Source organism: Falco peregrinus, chromosome 8, assembly GCF_023634155.1.
Source record: "Falco peregrinus isolate bFalPer1 chromosome 8, bFalPer1.pri, whole genome shotgun sequence".
NCBI lineage: Eukaryota > Metazoa > Chordata > Aves > Falconiformes > Falconidae > Falco > Falco peregrinus.
Genome location: NC_073728.1, coordinates 16,893,441 through 16,919,671, shown reverse-complemented (window position 1 = coordinate 16,919,671; position 26,231 = coordinate 16,893,441). Strand labels below are relative to the sequence as shown.

Here is a 26,231-nt window from a genome sequence, read left to right as displayed (position 1 = left end):
TTTTAGGTTGATCAAAAATGGGGATGAAAATTTCATTGCTTGGCAATTTTGAAATTAGGCAGACAGCCTCTGAGAGGGAAGGCTTGGGGGTAGTTGGACAGGGGGTTTTGTGTGTGTGGACTTGCATGTGAACCATTAGATTTTTTTCTGGAGCACACAAAAGAGAAAATATATTCTAGGTTTTGAACTAAATGAAGGCCTCCCTGTTGAGTTTTTAGGCATATTGTTTTCATTGTTGGAAAGGTTGCTGAGAACTGCTTTCTTAATAAGGCTGTGTTTCACAAAGTGATTAAGTAATAAGATTAATTTTTTTGTAGTTTTAAGTTTCCCAGTTGAAATCTGCATGGCTCTGAATACATTATCTTCCTTTCTTGTACTGGAAGACACAAGAAATATTTCCACGTTTAGTGGTGTGGTGAAACCTGGAGTAGGTTCTGACAGGGTCTGGGTCCTTCTGGAGGATTGATGGCTTGTCAGAAATGGTAGGAGGATGACAGTCCATATGTGCTGACTTCTTGATGTATTTTTCTAAATGTATTTTGCTTGTCCTTTATATTCAAATGAGGGAACAAGAGAGCTGAATGGAAAAGACAGTTAATGTAAAGGTGGTCAAAGGTGTTTTCACACAGTTATTTTAGTATTTAGTATCAAAGAGGAACTGAGAACCCTCAGTGTTGTCACAGGATGTGATTTCCAAGTCTCTTTGCATGATGAATGTAACCAGAAGGGAGCTCTGTGCTGGCAGTGGGAGGTGCTGTCCTAAGGATCACTGTTCTCCTACAGGAGCATTGCTGAGTACCTAATGAAATAATACGTTAGGTTCAAGGAAATGCGATTTGCTCCGTCAATCATTACAGACTGGCAAAAAAAAAAAAACAGGCAACAAACCAACACAAAGTCCCTTGCATGTCCAGTGCATGTAGTTTGGGCATTCTTAAGCACAGGTGAACATATTCCAGTCAGCCTGACAAAATATTAATCTCCTTTTCCTGACAGATCCAGAGTACAGAGGGGGATCTACCACACATTCCAGCTTCTCACCAGCTGGCAGTGACCAAGTCAAGGAAAGGTGAGTAGACTTCTGAGAGACAGCAGGACAGCCGAGTCCTCTCCTCTCTGAAGTGCTGATTCAGATACTTAAAACTTCTAAAGTTTCTTTTCTCTTTAGAAGTAAAAAAACATCTGGGTTTCTTTTTCAGCTAAATCACAGAACATACTGCAAAGTGGCAACCAAATTACAGGCAAGACAACAGCCCTATAACCTCACTGGCTGTTTTCACTTTTGTACCATTGATGACGGCTCAGAGAGACTGAAATGATGTTAATTCAGATTGTGTGGGATTTTTCTTCCCTGGCAGAGCCTGTAATTTAAGATATACATTTAAACTAAGTTTATGTTGTTTTAAACCTAAATTGCATGATACATCCAGCTTTTTCCTATGTGCCTCTGCTCCATCTGCAGACTGGCTGCACAGAAGTCTAGCGTCTCTGCACCCATATGGAAATTGTATTCCTTCAGATGAGAAACTCTGTGCACTGGCTGTTGTGGCTCACTTAGTTTTTGCTTTCATGTCAAATTCTTGTTTATGTATTTTATGGCTTGGAAGAGGGACAAAGCTGATCTTTAAAGTAATTTGTTACTTTGTCCAACATTGGCAAGTGAAGTCCATTCTCTAGCTGTTACATGTAATTAAAGAAGAAATAGAGCTTGTTGCATTTAGTGAGATGCTTTGTTGCAATGCAGTTTTTTTGGTGAAACATGAATAGCATCTCTATAGACCTATGAAGAGAGGCAGAAACCCCTGTCTTAAATAGAGATCAGTTTATTTGCCTTTTCACAAATTAATTGACAGTCTTGTGAAATGTCAGCTGAATTGTGTTAATGTGGTTGAGAATGTTCTGGACTAAGCACTGAAGGTTAATGCCTGGTTATTAGAGATAGCTTGTGCTACTAGTTCAGCAGTGTTTTGCATGACACTGCATTGCAGTTGCTAGTCTTCCTCTGTTACAAAGAGAGGCCATCAAGAAGGACTGCCAGAAACTGCATCTCTAACTGTTCCCAGCATTTCTGCCTTGGCTGTATTTCGAAGTTCGTGATTACAGGCTTTGTGTGATTACACGTAAAGAGATGCACTCCTTACAGGGCAGGTCTCCTGTTTGCCTGGCCTTGGCAGTTTCAGAAAGAGCTTTTCAGAGAAAAGCAACTTAGGGAGCAAGGGGCTGCAGTCATGGAGGAGAAAAGTAGTTCTCTTTTTTTTGTCTGAAATGCTCGTTTTCTGTTTTCTGTTCCTGGTAGCTATCTTAGCCTGTTCTTCCTCTGTGCAAGAAAAAAAAAGTCAGCTGGTCCTTTGTGTACCTGCTGAAAGGTACCAGCAGTTCTAGCAAAGGGTCTTCAGTATGGCAGAAGCAGGGCATGCTGGCTTATGTTTCCCAGCTAGTATATCCTACCGATTTCTGAATACACTTGGCATGGACTAGCAATGACACTTTTGTTATCATGAAAGTATTGCCTAGAGTTTTCTATGACTTACCTAACAGTGGTGTCAATGCTGGTGGTAAGCCTGCATGTTTGCTAGAAGTTAGTCTGAGACCAACAATTTGTTTCATTTGGAGCATGTGGAAAGCTTAGGAATTTGTTCTATGTGAGTTTCAGTAAAATTGCCAAGGGGGAGAACATTTGGTGGAGAACTTACCCCAAATGTTCAACAACAGTAGTCAGTTTTGAGGGTTTTTTTGCAAGTTCTCCAACATGGGACAAGGTAGAGGCCTGTTTTCTCACAGAGCGCATGCTCATCAAGTTTGAAGGTATCCAGACTGAACGGTCAGTTGTTAAAAATGCTGGCCATTGTGTCTGAATGTGAAATGCCACTCTCACTAGCAGTCTTTTGCGGCAGGATCAGCATGAAATTCAAGCACTGGTCTTCTGTTGCAATGTGATTTCCGTTGATGGTCCTCATACAAACCCACCTCTTTCAGTGGTGTTGGCTCTACTGTACATAAGCACCCATAAACAAAAAAATTGTTCCAGATCAATGCTTCCCCTGAAGGAATACATTTGTACTTTTTTTTTTTTTCACGTAGGGGTATTGCTGTGTCAATTAGCAGGGTTAGTGCTGTTCGATACGCTGCTATAAATCTTGCAGTGTCATTTTACATCTACACAGAGGGTTGTGGATGTTTTCCCTTGCATTTCCAACAGTTTTTAAGGCATTTTAGGAGGGCCTATAATAAGATGCAAAGTATTTGAATTACAATAAAAAAGATTCTCTTTCCTACTGAAACAGTCTGGAGACTTAAGATATGCTTGAGCAACACTGAGTCTAGTGCTGCTTAGACTCCCCATTAAAGCATGTTTCTCATTTCAGATTAGCTTTGTTTTGAAGTGACAAGCTCAGGTTCTCAAAGTGGCTTGCAAGTGATTGCTGTGCTATAGTACTGTCTTTGTTAAATGCTTTATAGTGGATACAAAGAAGTCTGTATCGTATTGACTAGCTTGATACACTCTTTAGGTTATGTCTTCCAAATGGTACTGAACTGAACTAGTTCATCCATTATGCCCAAACCCAGCGTTCTGGTTTTGTTGTTGCAGACCTCAAATGCAGATGTATTTTTGTGCGTGTGAGTTTTTTTAGGAACATGGTAGAGAAGGATGAAAAGCTTCAGTTGCTTTGCACTGTAAACATAGAGTGCTGCTAAATGTCCACTGTAAAAAAAAAAGCTTACTGCTAAGTTATCTGGAAGGAAGGTTTGTTAGTTAGAAAACAAAATTCTTCCTGGCATATTTATATAGCAACACCTTCCATTCCAAAAATGCCCAACAAACAAGACAAATATAAAAGAACCAAGTATTCTCGAGGCATTGTAGTTTGTGAGTGTTTGGTTGCTGACATCAGTGGCTCTCTGAAATTTTGAATAGCCACAAACCCATTTCTTTTAAGGCATCTGATACTGATAGTCAAAAGCAGTGATTAATTTTGAAAATTTAGTTCTTGAAAGTGAAGAAAGCACATCATCAGCGCTTCCTGTCCTTAATATATTGTTGTATTTATAACTCTCTGTGGGTGCAGCTCCACATGAGATTGGCGATGAAGGAGTGAGAGGAAAACATTTGGAACAGATTTAGTATTTGTGGGAGTCTGTGCTTATGTGTCCAGAAGCTAGGAAATCCCCAGGGACTCTGAAGAGTTTCTGCAGCAGGACTCCCTACTAGGCTGGTTTTGGCAGTGCTGACTGGGGTGCGGGATGTGATCAGTATGGGGGAAAGGGGCAGCAGATATTTTATCCCATAATGGAATACTTTACAGCTGAGTTGAGAATGTCAGTTTATTAATCTCATGAAATGCAAAGTGCATTAGAGCTTTGCCAATACTGCAGGTACAAGAAACGCAGATGTTACTAAAGCTTCACGGGCAGTTTCCATGTATTTCTCCTCCTCTTCTGTGTGAGCAGTCATGTGATGCAGAAACTGTAAGACAAGCACCTGACAGGACTGTGTGGATTGGTGAGACTGACAGTCCACTGGCAGCTGAGTATTATTTTACAATAGATGAATTGTTCTGTTATTTGATAGCGATTCTTTGATAAGTCTGTGCTCTCATGTTTTGTAAAATTCAGGTGTGTTTCTTCATCATCTGTTCTTGTTCAGATCTTTGTCAGCTTATTTGATGTATTTCTGAATACCCACAGTTCTCTGGCATGTATTCAATGCCTAAATATATTTTGATTTTTTTAATACAGCTTAAAACAATAATCCAAGGGGCGTTTTCATTTGTGCTCTGTTTAACTGGAATGTGAGTTTTGTTCATCTCGGCTGGTTCCTTCTCCCACACTTTCCTTGTTATGCTGTCTCTGGCCTTCTCCCACTAGTTCAGAAGATCTCCTCTACATAGTGGTAACAGCTTTGGGCTGCAAGGTTGGCATCGTGTGGTGACCTTTTTGCGGAAGGTACAATTGCCTTGGTGGGGGGTACACAGGGCAAGGGATGATCGCAGGTTAGCCCCTACAACCCAGCCTTTTGGTGCTGGGTTTTCTGCATTCAAGGTGAAGAGAGGGGAGCCATATCTTATCACAACCTCTTTCTCTTAAGACTCTCCATTGCCAGGTGGCGTTCTAATAGAGATCTGAATGTAACTCTTTAGCTTTTTTAAAAAATGCTTTTGTGCTTTCCTCTCGTTTGCTTGAATCTGAGAGATGTCCAGCTGCCATGGGGCAGGCTGCACATCTGGGTCAGCAGTTGACAAAGAGGGTGGATACCATTATGTGTCAGTATATCCCAATGTACTAGTTTGTATTTACAGTCTTTACAGAGCCAGAATTTCATTTTGCTACTGAAGTAACAGAGATTCCTGTTTAAAAGTTTTTACTGCATTTACATGATAGTGGTATAGTGGAGAACTCTGAGAACTTGCAAGAGACAAGAGTAAGATGTGGTAAAAGGCAACTATTCATACTTACAAGAAAGGTCTTCTCTGATTTACTTTAGACAAAAAAAAAATAAATCTTAGCAGCTCTGCAACACAGAAAGCAAGGGATGACTGTATTAAGGGGATGTCTCGGGTGGAACCCAGGCAGTTTGGATCTGTACATGCTGTGCATGTTATCTCTTGCCACAGATAAAGATGACGAGGCAGATACGAGTGCCTCTGTTCTAGGCTGACCACTTGACTGGCAGTATCTGTCATGTAAGGCTGTCGAAGTATGTGTGTAAATAACAAATGTTACAGAAAATGATCTGAAACACTGGTTTTTACTTTATTACTGTGTCTGTGAGGAGACCAAGAGTTGATTTCAGGAGACATTTATGTGTGTATGTGTGTCTGCATCTATCTATCTGTCTAGCTCTGTATTTTATTTTTTTTTATATATACCTGAAAAGGAAATATTGACTAAGAAGGAAATAGAATATTTTTCTTGAGTAGTAATAAACTTCATGCAGATGAAAACAGATGCCAACACACGCACTGGTGAATTGCTTTATCTGAACTAGTTGGAATCTGTCACCTGTGGCTAAAGCTTTCACCAACAGTGCTTTTTCCTTTTAAATTAAAATTCACCAAATAGGAAAAGAGACAGAGAGGAGGCCAAAGTAGGTGACTTCACCTTGGAGGAGATGGCAGCTTCCCACCAGCCTCAGCTGTTGTGGCAAGCTGTTCATGGCATGCTCTTTCAGCCGTATTAATTGTATCGGGCAGTTAATAAGAGCTAGTCCAGTTCTCAGGGAAGTAATTTCCATTGTCTGTACTGGGAGCTGGGTGGGGATGTCTGTCTTGAGGTAGAAAAGTTGTTTATCATCGCAGGATATTGTGGCTACCATGATAACAGAGCAGCAACACAGTTTGAAAGGCACTCCCTAAAAGCTGTGTGAAATCACTGATACAGAAGGTTAATGGGCAGTTTGCCTCTCCTGGTGCTCACAAACTTCAAGGCCTGTGCAGGCTTTTATTTCTGCATTAGTGAAATGTTCATCAAAATTTATACTAAAAAATACTAGTTCTGAATATCCAGCAGTTTCAAAACAGTTTTCATAATGCATTCCAATGCATTGAGCTGTGAACTGGGATTAATTATATGATGACAGGTAAGTGGTTGAAGGAATGTGGGGCAAAATTCTGCCTCGAGCCTCCGAGAAGGCAGCAGCAAGCTCTTACCCTAGGTTGAGGGGGAGACAGGGCTCTGGGGCTACAGGCCATTGTGGTCTCATCCCATCTGCATTGGTCTCATCCCATTTTACACTTCTGCTGAGAGCTACAGTTGAGATGCGGTTGTTGCCCATGCTGCCAACTGGCTAAGCAAAACGTTTATGGTGCTGTAAGGTAAACCCTACACTTGCTGGGTGCCTCCTGTGTCTAGTCAGGAACAATATATCTGTAGTACTGCACTGCAGGGCTTACTGACATCTTGAAAAGCAGCTTTGTGGATATAGTGCTTGCACCAGAGGAAACCACTCCTGGGTAGCACCAATGATTTTAGAGCCTCTTTAGGCTATTTTAACACTTACCTAATGTAAGTAAAGGAACAAGCAGGAGGATCTTATATTGCTTGTATGAAATGAGCGCTGGGAACGTGCTTTGGCAGATTGCCTGTTGATGTGTCAGAGATGTTTTGTATTTGTCCACCAAACGAGCAGTGGACCATCTCTGGCTGTTTGCAGAGCCCTGTGCATTGCCCTCTCTGCTCATGTGATGCCGTTCCTCTGGGTGTGCAGGGTGGTGTAGCCTGGCAGAAGACCAGTGATCTCCTTTATCTCCATGATCAGGAGGGGTGGTGAATCTGTACGTGTCAATACAGAAGCAGCTCTTCCACTGCCTGCATGTGAATTAACCAGTGATTCAGTTTTGCGGAAGGAAAACTTCAGCAGTGGCCACATCTGCAGAGTGGAGTTTTTTCCACATCACAGGAAAGAAAAATGTAAAAGATGGTTCCTCCTCCACCGCTGCTTGAAGTTTCACAAGTAGGGCTTTGCATGAGAAGAGGTTTTGCTTGAAACAAACAAGTTGTTTCTCTGTATTGTTCAAAGTGAAACTTGAAAAGGAATTGTGTTATCCACTTAATGTTACTTTGATGTAAAAGGAAAGCATGTATTGAATGTGATTGGGCTTGAAAGGTTGTGATTTGCTAAGGTAATTATGATTGGGTTTTACTTGTTTTAAACAGATCAGCTGTTACGGTCTGCGAGTCAGCACTCTGACAGCAGTGGCTTTGCTGAGGACTCCTCCACAGATTGTTCTCCATTTAATCAGCTTCAGGTAAGGTTCTCATACTGTGGATGAAATATTACCAATTTTTGTGGGACAGCAGGGACCTGGGGAGGGCCGGAGGGATGTTGATGTTTGGCTGCTATCATGACCATCAGTCTAGATCCTACAAAACTTTTAATTTTCAGAGCTGGATCTTCTGAGTCCCTTGCAGAACTGTGCTAAAATTTAAAAGCCTTTCTGGTAGGATAATCTGGGTGTACTTGGGCCAGGAATAAGCACTAACTTCAGTATGTCTTGTTTGATGTTTCTGATGTGTTTTTTCGTACTGATAGGCTCCAGAATCATAGTGTGTTCCTCTCACAGCTTCAGTGGGTAAAGATTAAAGTTATGAAAGATTATAGGTTTTCTTCTGATCATTTAATTTCTTGTACCATTTTTACCTTCCTGCTCTTCCCCGCCCACCATTTTTCTTTTTTTTTTTTTCTTTAGTTAGCAGCAAGCAGAAAGTGAAAACAATTTTGTTCTAACTTTACTGTGAAAGTGTACTAATGTTTAGTTGATCTTGAGCTCCCACGCTCTTTCTAGTTCCAATTCCTTTGATCTTGGTCTCAGAACTTGTTGTGATACTGACCAAAGACCACGTGTCTTAGGGGAGGCTTTTGTTCCAGCACGGTGTTCAGGTGTCTGCCCAGTACACACATTTATGCAGTGCTGTACCTGCTATTTAGGAGAGGTGTTCCCTTGCCTCTCCTAAAACATTCTCACAGTAATAACCAGGATTTGGTTGGCGTGTCAGTCAGCCAGAGAAAAGTCTTGAGCCGGATCCTGGCCTCAAGGCCATCGGTTAGCTGTCTGGGACATAAACGAGAGAAATACAAAGACGGGATTCTGGGTATCACCAGTAATTTCATTTCTGTGGCTTGCAGCTGCTGAACTTTCTTTTATGCTACTGTATGGTTTTTTCCTTATGGCATACCAAACGTTTTAAAAGCTATTTCACACTTACTAGGAAGAGATTCCCACCCACCCCAACCATCAATGCTGCTTTTCCATTTTGGTACTGTATTCTGTGCTTTCCAGTTTAGTAGTTTTTGAACTGAGTACCAAAATGAAAGCCAAGACAGCGCTAGAATTTGCATCTCCCTTAAACGTCAGCTTACGTTTTCCAAGAGCAGGAGAGTGAATAAAGGAAATCGTGAGCCTGGGTCTCTGTAATGAGCATAACAGTTCGAGGTACTGATTCTGCTGTCTGCTAAACTGGGACTGCACTGAAGTTAACAGGCATGTTAGAAAGTGACTCAGGTTAGAGTTGCTCACTCCTGATCTTTATGTTGGTTGCAATCTGATTAAGAGTCTATTAACAACATGTTGCAACTAAGTGCCCCTTCACTGGAAGGCAGACTGGTGGAGTTTGTGTTGGCTGTAAAGGGATGAGATTTTTCTGCTTGCTGTTGTGCTGTTTTGAAAAGAGGTATTGAGACTGCACAAGGTTTGTGCCATGGAGTTGCTAGGATCTCTTCTGCCACCTTCACTGCTTTATTCAGACCAGTGGCTGAGCTGAATTCAGAAAATACGGGTAAATGATGAGTCTAGGGGAAATGAGAACTTGGCAGCTAGTGAAGAGAATCTGTGAAAAGATGAAGGGGATACAGAGGGGTGTATATTGTTTCTTAAAAGCATGGTAAGTTAGTGCCATCTACTGTTAAATAATTGACTCTGGCAGCTGTAGCATTCCTCTGAAACTCAGGAGAAAATTCAAAAACTGGAACCATGTTGGCTTTCATCCCTGAACATCCAAAATAAAGATTTCTAAGTGAGGTTTTGGCATTGAGATGGAATATTCTGCAGGGAAGTTTCGTGCTACCGAAGTGGCTAGAAGAATTCTCCATCCAAGTTCTTGAAGTTTTGCTTGCCTGACTTGTAAGTGAGCAATGTGATGGAGGATTAGAGACAGATATGCACACTTGTAGCACACCTGATTACATCTAGACATTACAATCTTTTGTTCTTCGATACCTTTGATTTGAAAGAGTCAGAATCTGCACAGTCTTCCTTATGAAATTGCGGCTGTGCCAGTGAGTGCAATGTTAAATATGTACATATGAAGATGGACCTTTATGACTGAAATCTTCTAGATGGTTGGAGAAGGAACTATTGCCCGACATACACCACAAATAATCTCTCAAGAAGGAACTAATATTTAATATCCTAATGGCAGTGAGAGCTGCAGAAATTAGAGATGGGAAAAGCTTCTCTAAATTTCTAGTTTGTGCGTCAGCTATGGTAAACTTCTAAGACTGTACTTTACAGCACAAACTCTTATGAAAATGTCTTCTCTGCTTGCAAATATACCAGTGAATCTGGCCAGCCTAAAGAATATCCTTTACAACCTGTAGGACTCTTTTTTTCGCTTTCTCATAGATGCTTTTCCTGCTATTTGTTACCTATTAAATTAGCAGCTCCCTCATACATGTGCTCTGTTTTAAACTGTGATTTAGAATGAAAAGGGGAAGAAGTAGTAGGAGAAAGGAAGGAAGGATGGGCGTAATGGTACTGGACGCAGTCTTCAATAGAGACATGAGATTCTCAGTTAGACAGTTCTGTGACTTAAAACAGGTTGAGCATTATGGGCAGACTTGTTTCCCCGTTCTTAGTGTTGTCTTGTGACACTAGTTTCACTATGGTCTGCAGTTCTCCTCACTTCTCTGTATGCATTCCCTAAAACCACCCTGTGTTGCAGCACTGATTGTGAGCCTTTATATACGGGAGATGCCATGTACTGCCACCCTGCTATCGCTTTGTCATTGCTACCTAAAATACTAGCATTTTACTCTTTTTACTCTTAGTGTGCTACTGCTTATATTCTTCTGGCAGTAAAGAGTTTATTGTCAAAGTAAAGAAATGTGTGAATAGTTTGCTTTTTGTTTTTTAAAAAAAACCTCCTTTTGGTGTTGTATTTCAATATGCTTCTAACCTATCTGATACTATGATTTCTTTGTTCTCCTTCACTGTTTTTCTTGCACCTGCATTATTCTTTCAGCTCCCCACCACAATGCCCAATGAATATGGACTTGGACTTGGCCTGACGTCTGAGAAGGCAGTGGTTGAGTGTCCAGTATGTTCACCCCTTTGCTGGCTCATATCTTTCCTAGGTTCAGGAGTCTTTGCAAGGCATGGGAAGCAGTGCTGACAGCTGTGACAGTGAGACAACGGTGACGTCGCATAGTGAGGAACAGAAGACACCGATAGCCAAAGAACTGCCCTGTTTCAATAAGTTTCAGGAGGAGGAAGAAGATGATGAGGATGATGAGGATGATGAAGAGGATATTATCTCCCAAGTAGAGAGACAAAAGGTAGGGGCACCTTCTCAGAACAGAAGGAACGAAGATAGAAAAAGTATTGACTATGAAATGGAACAAAATCAAGGACGAGAAAGCAAGTCATCTCATATGTCAGAGACAGTGCAAGGAGAGGTCAGCTCTAAAGAGGAAGACATTTCCAGAGAGCAAAAAGAATTGGAACTGCTGGAGGAAGGCAGTGTGTTTGAGTTTCCTCAGTACCACACACACCATATCCTCAAGTCTTTGGAGTCTCTGGAAGGTGGCAGTTCCTCCCCATCGTCTGTGGACAGGGTTCACGTCGCCTTGCAAAGAGCCGAGATGAGGATCATCAGCACATCTGATTCTAGGGCCGGATGCACTCTACCCAAGTCAAAAGATCTCCTGAGGAAGCAGAGACTCTGGTTTGCTGAATCGGGCTATCCTCTAAGGCGGTCTCAGTCTCTCCCATCTGCATTGCTGAATCCAGTTAAAGTGGTGTCGTCTGTGAATGTCCAGTTAACTCCAGGAAAGGAGACTCTGTGCAGTCCTCCTTCTTTCACCTACAAGTACACACGTGTGGAGGAAGATGAGAAAGTGACAGCTGAGAATGACAAAAGTGAGGGTGAGGCAGCCGTTAGCCAGCCAGTGTGTAAATCCACGCTGTTCATTGCGCCATCGTCCTCCAAGAAAGAGGTCCCCCCGACTGGGCCCAGCAGGCTGTTTGAGGAGCCCAGTCCCACCAGGGTACAGAGCTGCCCGCTGCACACACCGGCACACATGTCCCAGTCGACCTGCTCCCTCCACTCCCTCCCTGCCGAGTGGCAGGACAGACCGCTCTGCGAGCATGTGAGGACGCTGAGCACCCACAGTGTCCCAAGCATCTCTGGCTCTTCCTTCGGTGCCTTGCTGTCCCCCTTCAGCTGCCCCTTCTCCCCAAGGCATGCTGGATTTCCTCATCGACCTCATGCCATCAACCCGCCCTCTACCGTGGAGATGCAGCTGCGCAGAGTCCTACACGACATCAGAAACTCTCTGCAGAACCTGTCACAGGTAAGAGGAAGCCAAATTTTGCCGACGGGCAAAAGGGCTTCTGATTTTAAACTTAGAAAACCAAGATGTTAACCTGAATATTCCTTTGCATAGTGCAACAGATCAGGAAAAAAATGACATTTTGTGGGAGTTTGATTTGCTGATGGTTTAGGAACTTCTGTTTAAAGTGGCAAATTATCATCTTTCCAGTGCTCCGCTATTTTTGCATTTGATATTTTCTTGTTGCAGTTGACAGTTGACCCAGATTGATGATTTTTTTTCTTTTTTTTTTTTTTTTTTACTTTTGTGGATATTCTTGGGTGGGAGGGAGGAACAGTGTATGCTTTATCAGCTATTATTTTACGATGAGTGTCGTTAGCTTTAGATTTGAAAATAAATACTGGCAGTCCTTTGATGTCTGTTGTCTTTTTAACATACTTCCCATCCAACTGATAAAAATGTATTTTTTTCATTGCAAGTCCAATGGCTTCACTAATGATGTCAGTGACGATTGATCCCTATGTGTTTCTGTGCTGTTATATACCAGTCTTTTGCACTTTCAACTCTGGAGCTAGCCAACATGTTCCTGATGTCATCAGTCATTTATTAAGAATCCGTTTTGTCAGAGCATGTGAAATTCTGTCCATCTCATCACTTAGAAAATAAATGCTTTAAAATGCAAGCACTTTTTTTTTTTTTTTTTTTTTACCAGTTTCTGCCACACCTTTTGCTCTTTCCCTCCTAATTGCCAGCTCTCTCTCTTCTGCCATCCCTCTACTGCCGCTCTCTTCGGAGGTGATCAAATTTAGGAGCCTGCAAGCTGCTGCTGGAAGCTATGTGGGCAGAGCAGTTGCAGGCTCTGCTTGCTTATATAGGAATACATGAAGACTATGCAGTTGTAGAACTTCAACAATCTCTGCGGGTTTTATGTGAGTGCAAACCTGCGTAGGCTGTAGTGAGCTTTTCTAGACCCCTGCTGTATTTTGGCACTTGTCAAAAGTTGCAGGCTAGTCCAGCGTGGCTTTGGTTATATCAGCTGGCCCTGCTCCTCAGTATGAGCTTTGGTACTGTGACCAGTTCTGCAGTGGAAAACTGCAGTCAACTGTGTTTTAAGTCAGCCACTGCTCGAGGTAGTGGACGGTGTGCCTGGCAGTAGGCGTTTGCCGAATTTAACCTTCTTTGTAAAGTTCCCTCGTATGTTCCAATTGCAGCCTTGATTTGTATAAGGTTACAGCATGCTACTGAACTTTTATGGCACATACCATGCTAGAGTAAACCTACTGAAGAAGAAAAATCTGTGTTATGTACATAACTGGCTCAGGCTGGTTCAATGTAAAAAAAAAAAAAAAATAGTATCAGAGGGGATAATAACATTTCTTAGCCCACTTGTTCTGCTTCCAGCATATTTTGTCTGGATTGGTTCTGTTCTGGGGCCTTGGTCCTTCTCATTGCAGAGGTTTGTATGAAAATGTATCCCCTGGTGCTGCTTTTTTCTACAGCCAATATCAAGTTTGGCACACAGAATACTCAGCGGCTAAAGAAAAAGCTGAGGTCTTTCAAATATATGATTTTGATTTGAGGAAGGAATAAAGAGGAGTAGGTAAATCCCTGATAGAACAGGGAACAGAGAAAACTGAGAAAGGAAAAACAAAATGTCCCCTTGATGTGATCATGTTTGAGCAAAACTCATCAGGATGAATGAACATGTTTCAAATTTTCCATGATGTGTCAATAGTCCTTTGAATTCTTTCAAAATTATATTGGACAAGCTGTCTTTTGCACATTTGAAAAGGTAAATGTTTTTGCTGTTTCCGCTCTTTGTTGTGCCATGTCTTTACATGTAACAGCTTCTGAATTTTATCTCTTTGCTGCCTATGTTGATGCAGAATGCAAACAGAAATTCTTCAACGATCTTGTTTTCATGAGAGTTCATTAGCATGCAGGGGTCTTTGGGTGTAGGCAATGTAGTGAGATTAAAAAACAAAATGCACAAAAAAGCCCCAAACCTAAGAACTGAGCAAAACCCCACAACAAATGTGACTGTAATTATGGGACACAGTTTAATTTGCTTAGTTCTGGGTTTGGAGTTGTTATTTTTATCATTAGCTGAGACAATTGAGACTATTGAGTTTTCAGGCGTAAAATGCCTAGTGCATAAAAACGTAGCTTTTATTGCTACTTACTGTGTCAGACAGGATAGATTTAGTTTTTTTATCTGCAGCATGTTTGCCTTTGGTGCACATGCTTCAGTTAAGAGCTTGCACTGCCGTTTTTTAAGGTTCCCTTTTCCTGATACAATAGTTACATAGACAGCAGAAATCACAATGCCAGAAAAGTTGTGTTATAACAGTGGCTGCTTTTCGAGTATCTGTGTGTTTGAGATGATGAGTTCATAAAAAAGATCGTTGAGTTTTCCATTTCAAATTGTTTATTTCTTCCCTAGTACCCAGTGATGAGGGGTCAGGATCTTTCAGCTGCCACCAGTTACACTGCTCAGAGATCATCCATTCTACCTCTCTACGAAGTAAGTGAACCCTGTTCACGTCATGGTGCTTAGTCAAGATAAAATACGAAGAAACATCCCGAAATGTGCCACAGATTGTGCTAACTTCAGGCAGTTCCCTATCTTTGCTGTCAAGAATAACAGATGCCTCCATCGTGCGAATAACTTTAAAAAGGAGTTTATCTAAGTACATGGAACTCCTTTCATATGTTTGCTCGCATGATACATCTAAAAATGTTGTTTTCTTGAATTATTGTGAGGTCACAACATGCAGCCTCTGTAGTATACTGACGTTGCTGAGGTTCTGCTTGACTCAAAGGGCACATCTGGGCAAATTTTAGTTATAGGATGCAGGATTTTTTTAAAATCAATTTTCCTATGTAATGCATTATGTTCTTGGTTTTGTTTTGTGTTTGTTTTTTTTTAAACCCAGAATACTTTCCAGGAGCTACAAGTGGTAAGGCGAAATCTAAACTTATTCAGAACCCAAATGATGGATTTGGAGTTGACTATGTTACGTCAACAGACAACAGTTTATCAGCACATGACAGAAGAAGAAAGGTAAAATGTTTTTTTTTTTTTTAAAAAAAAAGAGAAAATATTTTGGCACTTCAGGAAATGTGTTGCTGCCCCTGAAATCAGAGCAAGAAATCTAGTAGTTTCAATTTGAACAGAGCTGGAGCTGAGTTTTTGCCAAAAACTTGTTTATTCTCTTGTTTGTATTTGTTCATTCTAGAATTTTTTTGTGTTTGTTTCTTCTAATCTCTGTTTCTCATGGTTTTTTCTTCATCCTTTCTCCAAAGTAATTTACAGCAGTACATTTTATCATAGGATACTTGAACATAGGATGGTGGGGGCAGGGGGAAGCCTTAAAGATTTTCAGGTTAGAATTCCCTCTCCCCACCTTTGTAGAGGTAAATAAAGAATGAACACTGTAGCATTCAGATGCTTTTCCAACTTACAGTGGCCACTTGGCAGGCTACGGGTGGTGTTCATATCCTGGCTCTGTGTGTTTGTGCTCACCATGAGTTGCAGCAGCAGCTGCTCTGGAACAATTTTCAAAACTGCTTATATATTTGCTTTAGTTGAATCAGCTCTTGACCAATCACTTTAAAAGCAAATGTGTTTGAAATCAGTTGGCCGCCTTAGACAACAGTGCCATGGCCACAATCTAGCTGCGACTGCTTGGGAACCTAGAACCATGCAGGAGAAGTAATACGCAATTACTGTGTTGCTCTGTGTTTTTTGTTATTACTAGTTTTAAATTGGATTTGATTAGATATATATATAAATGCCGTTTTCTTCTGCTTGCATATACTTAAGCATTTAAAGCTAAAAGTTTTGGAGAATGTTCTGTGATACACTATGTAGTTTAGTTTTCTCCATGAAGTGATACATATTTGCTATAAATGGAGAAAGACTTTTCTTCCATCTAGACGTTCATCTAATTTTTCCATGAAGTGTTCCACTTTGAATTCTCTTGTGCGAAGTCCTTTACTCATGGGACTGTCCTGCTCGGTTCCCCCTTTGTGGTGTGCAGTTGAGTGCAGTGAATGCCCTTGTTCTTTTTGTGATGTACTTGATAAAGATACGAAGCTGATCAGCTACAGAGCTTGAGAAAGTCTGTCCGCATGGAGCTACAGGAGTTAGAGATGCAGTTAGAAGAACGTCTGCTTGCTTTGGAAGACCAGCTGAGAAGCCTGCACATGTCTTCACCTTACAGACCTCAGACACACATAGTAAGTATTAGTTTTGCAACATTATTATGTATTTTCTCAGTGTAATGTCACTAATTCAAAATTCTTAAAACTCTTACAGTGGGATGATATCTGGGAGATCTAATGATGCTGTGCGTATTATTAGGGGTTATATTTTATTATTTCCAGTCAGCGTTTCATCTTGGAGAAAAGGAGCGTGGAGAAAAGAATAGAAGGACTTTCTTGGTATTAATATGTATCAATACATGTCTTCTGGGGTTTTAGGTCTAAGATTTAAGACCTTTTCTGTCAGTGCTTTTTTCTTTTTCCTCATCATGATCCTGAGTTCTCCAAGTTTTGGTAAGTAGTGCTCATGTCTAAAATCCCTGGAGGATGGTGATGGTCTTACTGGAGTTTCCTTAAACTGATTTTCTTGTGAAATGAGGGCAGAGAGACAAGAAATGCACAGTGTTTCCCAAGAAATGGGGTGTGCTTCCCCTCTAGTTCTGCCAATCCATGGATCAAAAAAACCCAGGATAATCCATTTGTCTTCTTCAGATTTTTCCTCCACTGCCTTTTGCAGCTCCTTCAGATGAACGTGTGGCTCCCTGCCAAGCAGTGGGAGAAGCTCTGCTCCCACAAACACTTCCCAGAAGCACAGGGAGGGTGATAAAAGAGACGCTTGCATATGTTTATTGGTGGCATGGTGATATACTTTCTCTTTTTTTTCACTCAGCAGAAGACTGTTCCTCATTCTTCTGCTGCAGTTCTGTCATCAGCCAAACAAAAGAAGGACAAACGAGAAGTATCATATGTTCTTCCTGGGTTTCATTCCTCTTTCTTAGCCAGTCCTCTTCTGTAAAGGCTGCACAAGCACAGGCCACATCTTCCTCTTCAGTATTTTATCATGGGAAAAAAATTGAAACCCAAGAGCAGGAAAATATGGTATTACTGTGATCCCAAGCCAAACTTGCGTTCTTTGAACCATATAAATATCTTTTTATTTGAAAATCCTTTTATAGAAGAGAGCCAGCTTTAAAAATGACTGAAATAAACTTTCTCCAACCCACTTTGTTTCCTGTTTCCAAGTTTCTGCTTTTACAGAATGTTATCTGAGACAAGGCATGTTTATATGTTAGCTTCTGACAGCTCTAAAAACATCCTTAATGCATTAAACTTGACTTTATTTTTCAGGGTATGTATGGAAGCAGAAGTGCTGATAATCTGTCATGCCCTTCTCCATTGAATGTCATTGAACCAGTAAGTAATTGTTGTGTGCCGTATGTTTTACTACGAAAAGAACCAGGAAGGGATTTCTTAAAAAAGTTTGCAGGAAATTCATTTGACACATAATCTTAGAAATACTTTACTCACTTGAGTAGTTCTGTTGAGAACAGCTGCACTTTCCCTTAAGGAAATTTAACCATAGGTGTAAGTAGCTGCGAAGTCTGTCTGTTTTTTAGAGGAATGTGTAGAAGTGAGGTGCCGTTTGCATTTAGTTGATACAATGACTACATAGTGAGTTTTCTAGGCAAAATTATTGCTTGTTTTTCTCTGCATTTTATGCTATTGAAAATAAGTAGTTCAAAGACTGCAGAAAGGAACGAACAAACTTGAATTGTTTTAGCAAAGAAAACCAAAATCAAGCCTTTACGTGTGTCTCTGTCAGTGGCTCTGGCAGCATGCATCCGTATTGCAAAAGTCAGTGGCTTGGGGAACTGCCACAATTCATATTTATGTTGGCTTTCAAAAAAGCCCATTCCTTTTTATGATGCTCTTTGTTGCAGTCATAAAGGCAAAGCATATATTTATTTTATAGCTGTATTTGTTACATGGAGGGAATGAGTAAGTGATTGAATAAATAACAAGAAAGCATAGTTGTGTCTGTGACTTTTTTTATATGCTTATTCAGGACTGTTTCTTTTCTGAATCCTTAGGTCTCTGAACTTATTCGAGAGCAGTCATTTCTGAAGTCTGAACTGGGTTTAGGACTGGGAGATCTTGGACTGGAAACTCTCCCAGCAGAGGGTACAGAGTCTGTATTCTCCCATGGAAACTCTGATTCCTCTTCAGTGTGCTCCGGTCATGCAGGTAGAAAAGCTGGTGTTGGATCCTCTGAACTAACAGGAAAATCGAAGGGTCAAAGCAAGAAGTTATACCGAGCCTCCATTGCGTTAACACCAACTCCCCCGGTGAGAGCAGGCGCTGGACAGCAGGTGGAAAGCTCTGATGAGCTTGTAGATTCCAAGCCAGAGGTGGAGCACAAACTTGAAAAAGTCCCTCTCGTGCCTTTGGTTGATGAAATCCATAAAACTGTGGAGCAGGAGGAGCTGCAGCAAGTCATACGGGAGGTGAGGAAGGAGGGGCTGAGATGTAGGATGTTTGAACAGTGTTTACTGAAACCTGAAGACAGGCTGTCTCTAACTGTTGGCCACTGGGGTTTTCTCTTCCTTCTCAAGCCAAGACTTCATACTGTTACTGAGCATTTCTGAAGGCTCAGCGCTTGTCACTAAATGTTCAAGCCACACCACAGTTGTGCAAATCAGTAGATGTTTTTTCAATGATAGGGGTTAGCAGGTAAGTTAATAGCTGGTTACAACTATAAGTGTGGGTGAGAAAGAATTTGCCAACTCTACTACTTGGTTAAGCAGCAGAATTTCAGACTCCCAAGTGAATATTTCTCTCATGTTTGCTTGCTGAAATGCCAGGTTCGAGTTAACTTGATTGAAGAAATGCTGTTTCTGAAACAGCTCTGTAATAAATGTTAAAAATACTTTCACTCTACCCCAAACCACTCAGAACTGTAGGAGTGTAAGTGAAGCAAGCTGAAGTTGGATGAGTAGTTATTTCAGACTTTAAGAATGATGGACCATTGCTGTTGGACTAGTTTTATTGGCAGTCAATGAAAGTGAAAGGTGCTTGGTTATTTTTCCTGTGGGCTAGGTTAAAAAACAGGACTGAAACTGCATGTTTTGTTTGTCAGTGGCATGACAGAAAGCCTTATGGCAAATAGTATACATGGGAAAAAGAAGCAAAAGAAACTTCTTGTTCTCAAAAGCAGTGCCTGTGATAAAGTGGAGCAAGCTCTGCTGTGAATACAGAAATGGGGGTTAAGAAATGGGGGTTTTATTCCCTCTCCCTCTCCAGTTAGCCTTTAGCTGAGGGTCATTGGACCCTTAGCCTTTAGCTCATCTCTTGAATCTTTTTGTGGGGCTCTGCCGTAAATGACTGAAGACCAGGAGAGGTGTCATGCTCAGGAATGTGCAACAGGGCAGGTTTTAATGCTGTGGTACCATCCGGGTCTGCTTGCATTGAGGCTGTGAATAACTGGAACCAGCTTTGCCTTAGCTTTGTCTTTAAGAGGCAGGCCACTCATCTTGTGGTAAAACAGGAGCTGTGATCCCAGAGGAATCTTTTGCCACACCTTCACCACTCTTCTCTCAGTGCAGAAAGAGGCAGCGTACTAGACCATAAGGTATCCTTTTACTCATCATCTGACCACAAGACTTTGCTGTGTCTGTCTCCGAAAAGTGGAGATGTTTTCGTGGCTGACTCACTGTGGGCTTTGTTATGTGTAGGCACTTTACACTTGGCACAATGAGACTGTGCAGTAGTAGAGCATTACTAAGCGGTCTTCTTACAGAAGATGATAGCTGGAAGTATGTGAAGATATTTACTTTGTTTACCTTCGGGTATCCCCATAAATAACTAGGGCTGAGAGTGCAAAGAATAATGCATAGCCACAAACATTTACCATCAGTGAAGTGCTGATGTTAAAAGAGGGTAGGTTTGGCAGCGAGGTGGAATGGAGACCAGCTTTCAGTAAGCAGCCTCACTGTGCTGAATAGTGCTTCACCTGATCAGTAGCGCCATTAGAGTCAGTGGGATGAGTTACAGAAAATGGCATTATCCTGTGGAAGGAAGGGTACCGCAGTCGGCTCACGGTGAAGTACTACCAGACCAACAACCTCATCATTACTGTGTTCAGCATTAGACACTGAACATCTTCTGGCTGTCGCTGATCTTTACAGTGGAGCCTGTGATGTTACAACTTTACACCTGTACTTTGAAAGCAAAGGAAGAAATTAGGCAGGGGGCAAGCACTCAATTTTTAAGTGTCTTCCCTCTACCACCCTCCTGCTGTCATCTTCTCCAAAGTAGATAAAGTTGGAAGGAATCTTGGGAAAGGCCTTGTTTTGAAGATGCCATAAAATACTCCCAGATGTCCCAAATTCTCTCTCTCTGGTCCATTTTTTTCCTTTCATGCTGTTCTAAAGTGATTCCTTGCCCAATGCTCAGATATTCGTCACACCTTGCGCTTTGCTGATGATTCTGCAGTGAAGCCAGGATGTTGCATTTGTATCCAGCCCTTCTGTAAAAATCTGCATGTTGGAGGAGTGGTGTCATTGTGGAGGGTTGCTAAAGGAGAAACTGAGAGAGGGAGAGCACTGTAATTCAAATACACTGTAAAAGCAGCAGAGACAATGAAGGGAGCTGGAGTCAAAGTACAGAGTTATTCCAGTCAATATTTTCTCTGAGGTTAGCCTGTGTGTGAAGGTTCTTTAACTTCATTAACTGATAGCAAATAAAGATGTGTACACTTTGCACAGAGATTGTTCTTTGGGTTGTGTGCCACTGAGGACATTGTAATGCTGAAAGAATCCGCACTGAACTGAAAGACTACTATTCAAAGATGAGTAGTCAGCAAATAACTGAGCTTGACTCACTTTGTGAATGTTTGAGCACACAGAGAGATTGTCCCTGAGTTTAACTTAATTGGCAGCCTGTTTCGGATGGGCTCAGATTCTCAGTGTGAGAAGTTTTGCAGGTCAGAGTGAAGATGCATTGGCTCAAAGCACCTGGTAGTTTTTGCAGAGCCAGAATATGCTATTAAATACTGGTCAGGAAAATCTTCTGTATTTTATAAGAGCTAAAACAGAGCATAAATTGAAATGTGTTTTCCTTAAGTAGCCCTGTTGTTAGCAAAGGAATTCCAGTTTTCTTGTAAAAAAAAAGAAATCTGGTAGGATGCATTCTTGATGTATACACTCACAAATGTTAAACCCTTGCTTATTCCTCCCATTCTCTGTAGCTTCATGACCTCGTGTAGGGGAAAGAAAAGTCAGGCAGTGTTTCAGAATATGCCTGGGTGGGTTGTAATGCATGTGAGCTTTGACCTGTAACTATTTGCTGGCATTAAGAAAACCCATGGTGTTAACTTTTAGTATTAATGGACTAACTCCCACAGAAAAGTGTTCAACAATGTGAAATGCTGAAATGCCTAACAGTGGCCCTCTTGTTTTGATGGAAATACAGCTTGACCTCCACTGGAGTATCACATGAAGCACTTAATGCTTGACTTCTAGGTCACAGTGTCGCTAGGAGTGCCACCGGGCCCTCCTCACTTTGCTGTTCTGCAGTTAAAAAGATGTGATAGTTTTAAAAAGCTTTCTGCTTAAGAGCAATGTAGGTTTGGGTTTCGCTAACAGTTTTTCATTGTAAATGACATTTAATGAGGTTATACTTCAAAGAAATGTATCATTTTCCTGTCAACATCTGTTTTAAGGAGCTGTAATGGGTCTTTATGGGACAGAGAGACAGTCTGGTAGAGAATCTTCCCTTTTCCATTTTCCAATCAAATCCCTGTTAGCTCAGCATCGATCAGAAATGTCTGTTAGTTGTTCATACTTCCCTTGTGCAGGTGCTGGGCTCCTCGTCTTGCTATCTTGAGCATAAAAACTCACCAGCTGCTGCCCTGAAGAAGTGGCATGAGAAAAAAATATTTTTTCTTTAGTTATAGAAAACATACCTCAGGTCAGGAGCGTGAGGACTGAAAAGCCTCATGCCTGTTTTCCATCCATAGGTGAAGAACGCCCTTCTCCAGAATTGCCAATGTGGCATATTTCACTCTCAATTGGTTCATTATTTAGCAGCAACATAATGTTACACAAATGGTAAATCTTTTGTGGGGAGAAAGATCACTGGTTTACTGTAGTAATACTATCTATGAATGTGGTACTGTGTTATTAATGCAATATTGAATATTAGTGTTTTATCAACCTAGTGCATGTGCCATAAATGACTGGGTTCTGTTTTCTTTCAAATGATCAATTTTTCATTCAGCTGCTAAAAATACTGCTGGAGCTTTCATTGACTGCTTTCTGTCTTTTGTATGGAGCAAGCCTTGGCAGCGGGCTGTGTTGTCTGCAGAGCAAATGGAAGGTGCACCTTGCCCTAAGTAATTTGTAATGAAAACAGCAAACACTGGCCGTTGTCATGACTCACACATGGGACTGAGCCACTGCAGGAATCGATGCTGTGCTTGCCATGCAGGAATGACCTTGATGAGTCTGGAAGGGAGGGAGGAAACAGTGGCAGTGAAAAGAAGCAGCAAAGGGTGGCCTTGTTGTCATTTGGGCGGGAAGGTGAGAAGCAGAGAGCTCAAGTGATCCACCAAGGTCAAACCAGAAGCTGTCAGAAGAGCTGAGAATAGAACAGGAGCCACCTTCCTTCAGGTCTCTGCTTCACCGCAGGACTGTCTGTCGTACTAGTCTGTTTACTTGCAAATTTGGGAAGCTTTTATCAATTTTCTTTGGGCAGTGAGGTTTATTTTTGTCTATCCATCAAGAGAAGGGCACACGATGACTGCTGTAGTGTACCTGCAGACTCACCTCATGCGATACTGGCGAAGAAAAGCAGAGAGAGCATCATGGTGCTTTCTTACGACAGTGGCCTGCAGGCCAGCCGGGGTGCTGTGTTGAAGATTTTTTCCCATGCCTGCATAACTATATCCCAAAGCCCTTACTGCATTGACAGCAGTCCTAAAGCTTTGTAAGTCTGTGTGTGCATCAGCATAGACATCCTCAGAACTTGCAGCCGTCGGTAAACCAGGTCCTGTTACACACTGGCTGTTCTTTTGTCAGTTAATCAGCAAAAAGCCCAACTGGAAACCTGTTTCTCAGTAATATTAGAGTCTCTGAATTTCTGCTTGATGCAAAGCAGTAATGAAACAAGGAACTTTGCCACTAATGGTTTAAAGATTGAATTGCTTGCCAATGTGAACGAGGGATAAATAACCTGTTGCTAATGCTGCTGCCACCCTTCTGACGTTGCTTAATCCTTTTGACGCACCAGGAAGAAGGGAGACTTACAAGAGAGCAAACTGCTTAACTGGGCTGATAAGTGCTTCTGTGAGTGCCCCCGTGGCTGGGCTTTGGCTTTTGCACCCCTGCACTTTTTCACCACTGTCGTCCTCCCCTGTCCTGGGAACTGCATCTGACTTGTTAGTCCTTCCTGAAGACCATCTGAAAAATGAGTTGGTGCCAAAGATTTCTCCTACTTGCAAGCAGCCCATGTTATTTTTCTTTGTCATACCCTGCTCCTTTCTGGCATAATGTGCTCTTGTGGAACTGCGTTTTGCCTCCTTTTCTCCTTTGTTTCTGTTACTGTAGCCATCAGTGCTCTGCTCTTCCTTTGTTCTAGCCTCAGCCACACTCAGGTGCCTGCTACTAGGAACTCCTGCATTTGTTTTATGTAAAATGTAATTGTATAAGCTTTGTCACAGTCCTGTGAAAAACAGTCTTTGCTGGCATAGATCATATCCCAGTGGCCAGCTGATGATGTGAGCAGCTATTGAAGTTTTATGTTTGTCTTTGCTGCTGAAAGTATGTAATTAGGATTCATCTTGTTTTATGTTTTGATTTATGTGAAAACAGCCGCTCGTGTTCATGGATTTGGACCTTTCCTACAGCGTAATCCATTTGTGAGGTAGATCGGTCCTGCCTTCCTTTTTAAGAGATAGCAACTGATGTCAAAAAGCAGTGCATTTGGGGTGTTTTTGATGTATATATCCTGAAAGGCTGTTTGCAGAACTTTGCATAGTTCAAATGTATTTTGTCGTAACATAAATCCAGTTATCCTAAGTGTAAAACTTAGATACATTTGCCATCTGGAAAAATAAAACAAGTTTGGTTTGCAATTGTACGATTTGCAAGAACTTTAAAATTACTTAGAGTTATTTTTCCAACAGAAACCCTCTTACATTTTTCCATCTGCATTTTTTGTAAGTTGATTTTTTTGTGGTGTACTTTTTCATATGTTGATAATGTCAAATGTATCTGCAATATCATTTAATTTTATCCATTGGTTATATAACTTACTGACCTTAAAACTCTGGCTAATCCCTTTCAGATCAAGGAATCCATTGTTGGTGAAATAAGACGAGAAATAGTAAGTGGATTGTTAGCAGCTGTATCACCCCAAAGCAGATCTGCAACTGCAAAGCAAGATACACAGCCATGAAACTGGTACTACAGGTAATCTTTGGGAATCTGCCAGAAACATTTTTTTTTTTTCATATGGGATTGTTAACAAGCCTTGCTTTGTTTGCATTTTCCCCTTGCAAGATAAGTGATCAAAACTGAAGTTTATTAAATACAGTGGATACGCATAATCCTGGATAGCTTTGGAATATCAGCTAGTTTGTGGTCTGGCCCATTCTACTGTCAGCTTTCATGCAGTGGTCCTTGATTTTTAGTGCTCCATGATGCCTTTGCATATGAATGCATCCTGTGAGACGATTTCTTTAGTTTGCCTGCCTTAGATATGAATATTAACAAAGTACACACTTAAGCATAACAAGCAGACTTCCAAAAATCTAATTGAGATATTCCTCCTGCTTTTTCTTTTCTGTAAGGTTCGATGTAGTCCGAAATGCTGTGGGATTCTGCTATGGGCAGCATACACTGTCGAAAGTGTCAAGTTAATTTTGCTTCAGGAGATGCTGCTGAGATAGGCTACTGTATTCGACGCTTGGTTCTATGATGTGTACCTTTCCTTGAGTTCATCTATAAAGACTTAGACACTTTAACTAGTTCATTGCTTTCCTTAGAATGTCAACAAAACTGTGGCTCTATTTATTTGTACGTCCCTGTTGTAAATTTTTATGTAGCTGATTTCTTTGTCTAAGGATGCATCATGAAACTTGAAGATTTCCAGACATAACCAATTTATAAATAACAGATGTGTTCAGCCTAGCTTTTTTTTTTTTAAAAAAAAACACAACAAAAAAAACCCCAAAAACACTGACCTCTATGAGGTATTTATTGTGCAATAACTGATCCACTTTAAGAGCTTGAAATAACCAATAATGGTTTCCACTGCTGTTATTTAGTGCCACTTCAAAAGAAGGAAACAATCCTGTTGTAAAAAATTGCTGTTAATTCTTGGGGCGGCTACTATTAGCAGAGTGGTAGAATGACGTGAGGTTACTTAAAACTACTTAAAGTTCTGACACTGAAAGCCTTATCTTTGTGTAGAAGACAATTTCTGATTTTATTTGCTTCCTTACTGTATGCCCAACCCTCTATAGAAAAGTGCCTTATTTTAAGCACTGTTTTTTGTCTTTGTGTTGACTGCTCTCAGTCATACCAAGAGAAGTTCTCTTCTGCTTCATATTAACCAAAATGCAATAAAAGTACCGATCTTCTGAAAGTAATTAGGATGTGCAACTTGGAATGAATGAACGACCTTGCTTGTATTATGGGGAACATGGAAAAAACCTCTTTTCCTTCCCCATCCCTCACTGAGTGTATTTTCAGTTAGCCTGGTGAGCATGCGTTTGTTCCAATGGAGCAAATTGGAAGTCATTGGAGGTTTTATGTGGTCAAATAGACATTTAGTGGATATGTAATATCCCATTTTGCTGTGCTTGGAATCTCTTTTGCTCCTTTGCCATTTCCATCTACTAAAACTCTCTACACTATGTCAAGGTGTTTAATCAAAAATAGTTTCAAATATAACAATATTATATGAAAAAGTTTGTAAGATTTTAAATTGTGTTAGGAAGACACAAGGGCTGATTTCTTAAAAAACGTGTATAATAAACCAATAAAATATTTATTTTGCCTATAATCTGTGTCAGTGTTTTTCGTTTGTGCACGGTTTACTCTTAAGCAAAATAAATAACAGATTTCATCAAATGTTA

The 26,231-nt window shown here is 41.0% G+C and overlaps 1 protein-coding gene across 6 annotated transcripts in view; it reads left to right on the top strand.

The window, feature by feature from the left end:
* ITPRID2 (ITPR interacting domain containing 2) overlaps positions 1–26,231 on the top strand; it is a 53,564-nt gene that overhangs the window by 16,472 nt on the left and 10,861 nt on the right. For 3 of the 6 annotated variants that reach the window (XM_055812945.1, XM_055812946.1, XM_055812947.1), the window contains 10 exons: positions 997–1,069; positions 7,654–7,745; positions 10,850–12,067; positions 14,490–14,570; positions 14,983–15,110; positions 16,138–16,288; positions 17,441–17,506; positions 18,184–18,597; positions 24,437–24,561; positions 24,942–26,158. In XM_055812945.1, the coding sequence (XP_055668920.1) occupies positions 997–1,069; positions 7,654–7,745; positions 10,850–12,067; positions 14,490–14,570; positions 14,983–15,110; positions 16,138–16,288; positions 17,441–17,506; positions 18,184–18,597; positions 24,437–24,547 (2,334 nt within the window). In that variant the 3' untranslated portion in view covers positions 24,548–24,561; positions 24,942–26,158. Of the gene's footprint in view, positions 1–996; positions 1,070–7,653; positions 7,746–10,849; positions 12,068–14,489; positions 14,571–14,982; positions 15,111–16,137; positions 16,289–17,440; positions 17,507–18,183; positions 18,598–24,436; positions 24,562–24,941; positions 26,159–26,231 lie in introns of those variants that run through there. The other 3 variants (XR_008748558.1, XR_008748559.1, XR_008748557.1) reach the window with 1 other exon arrangement.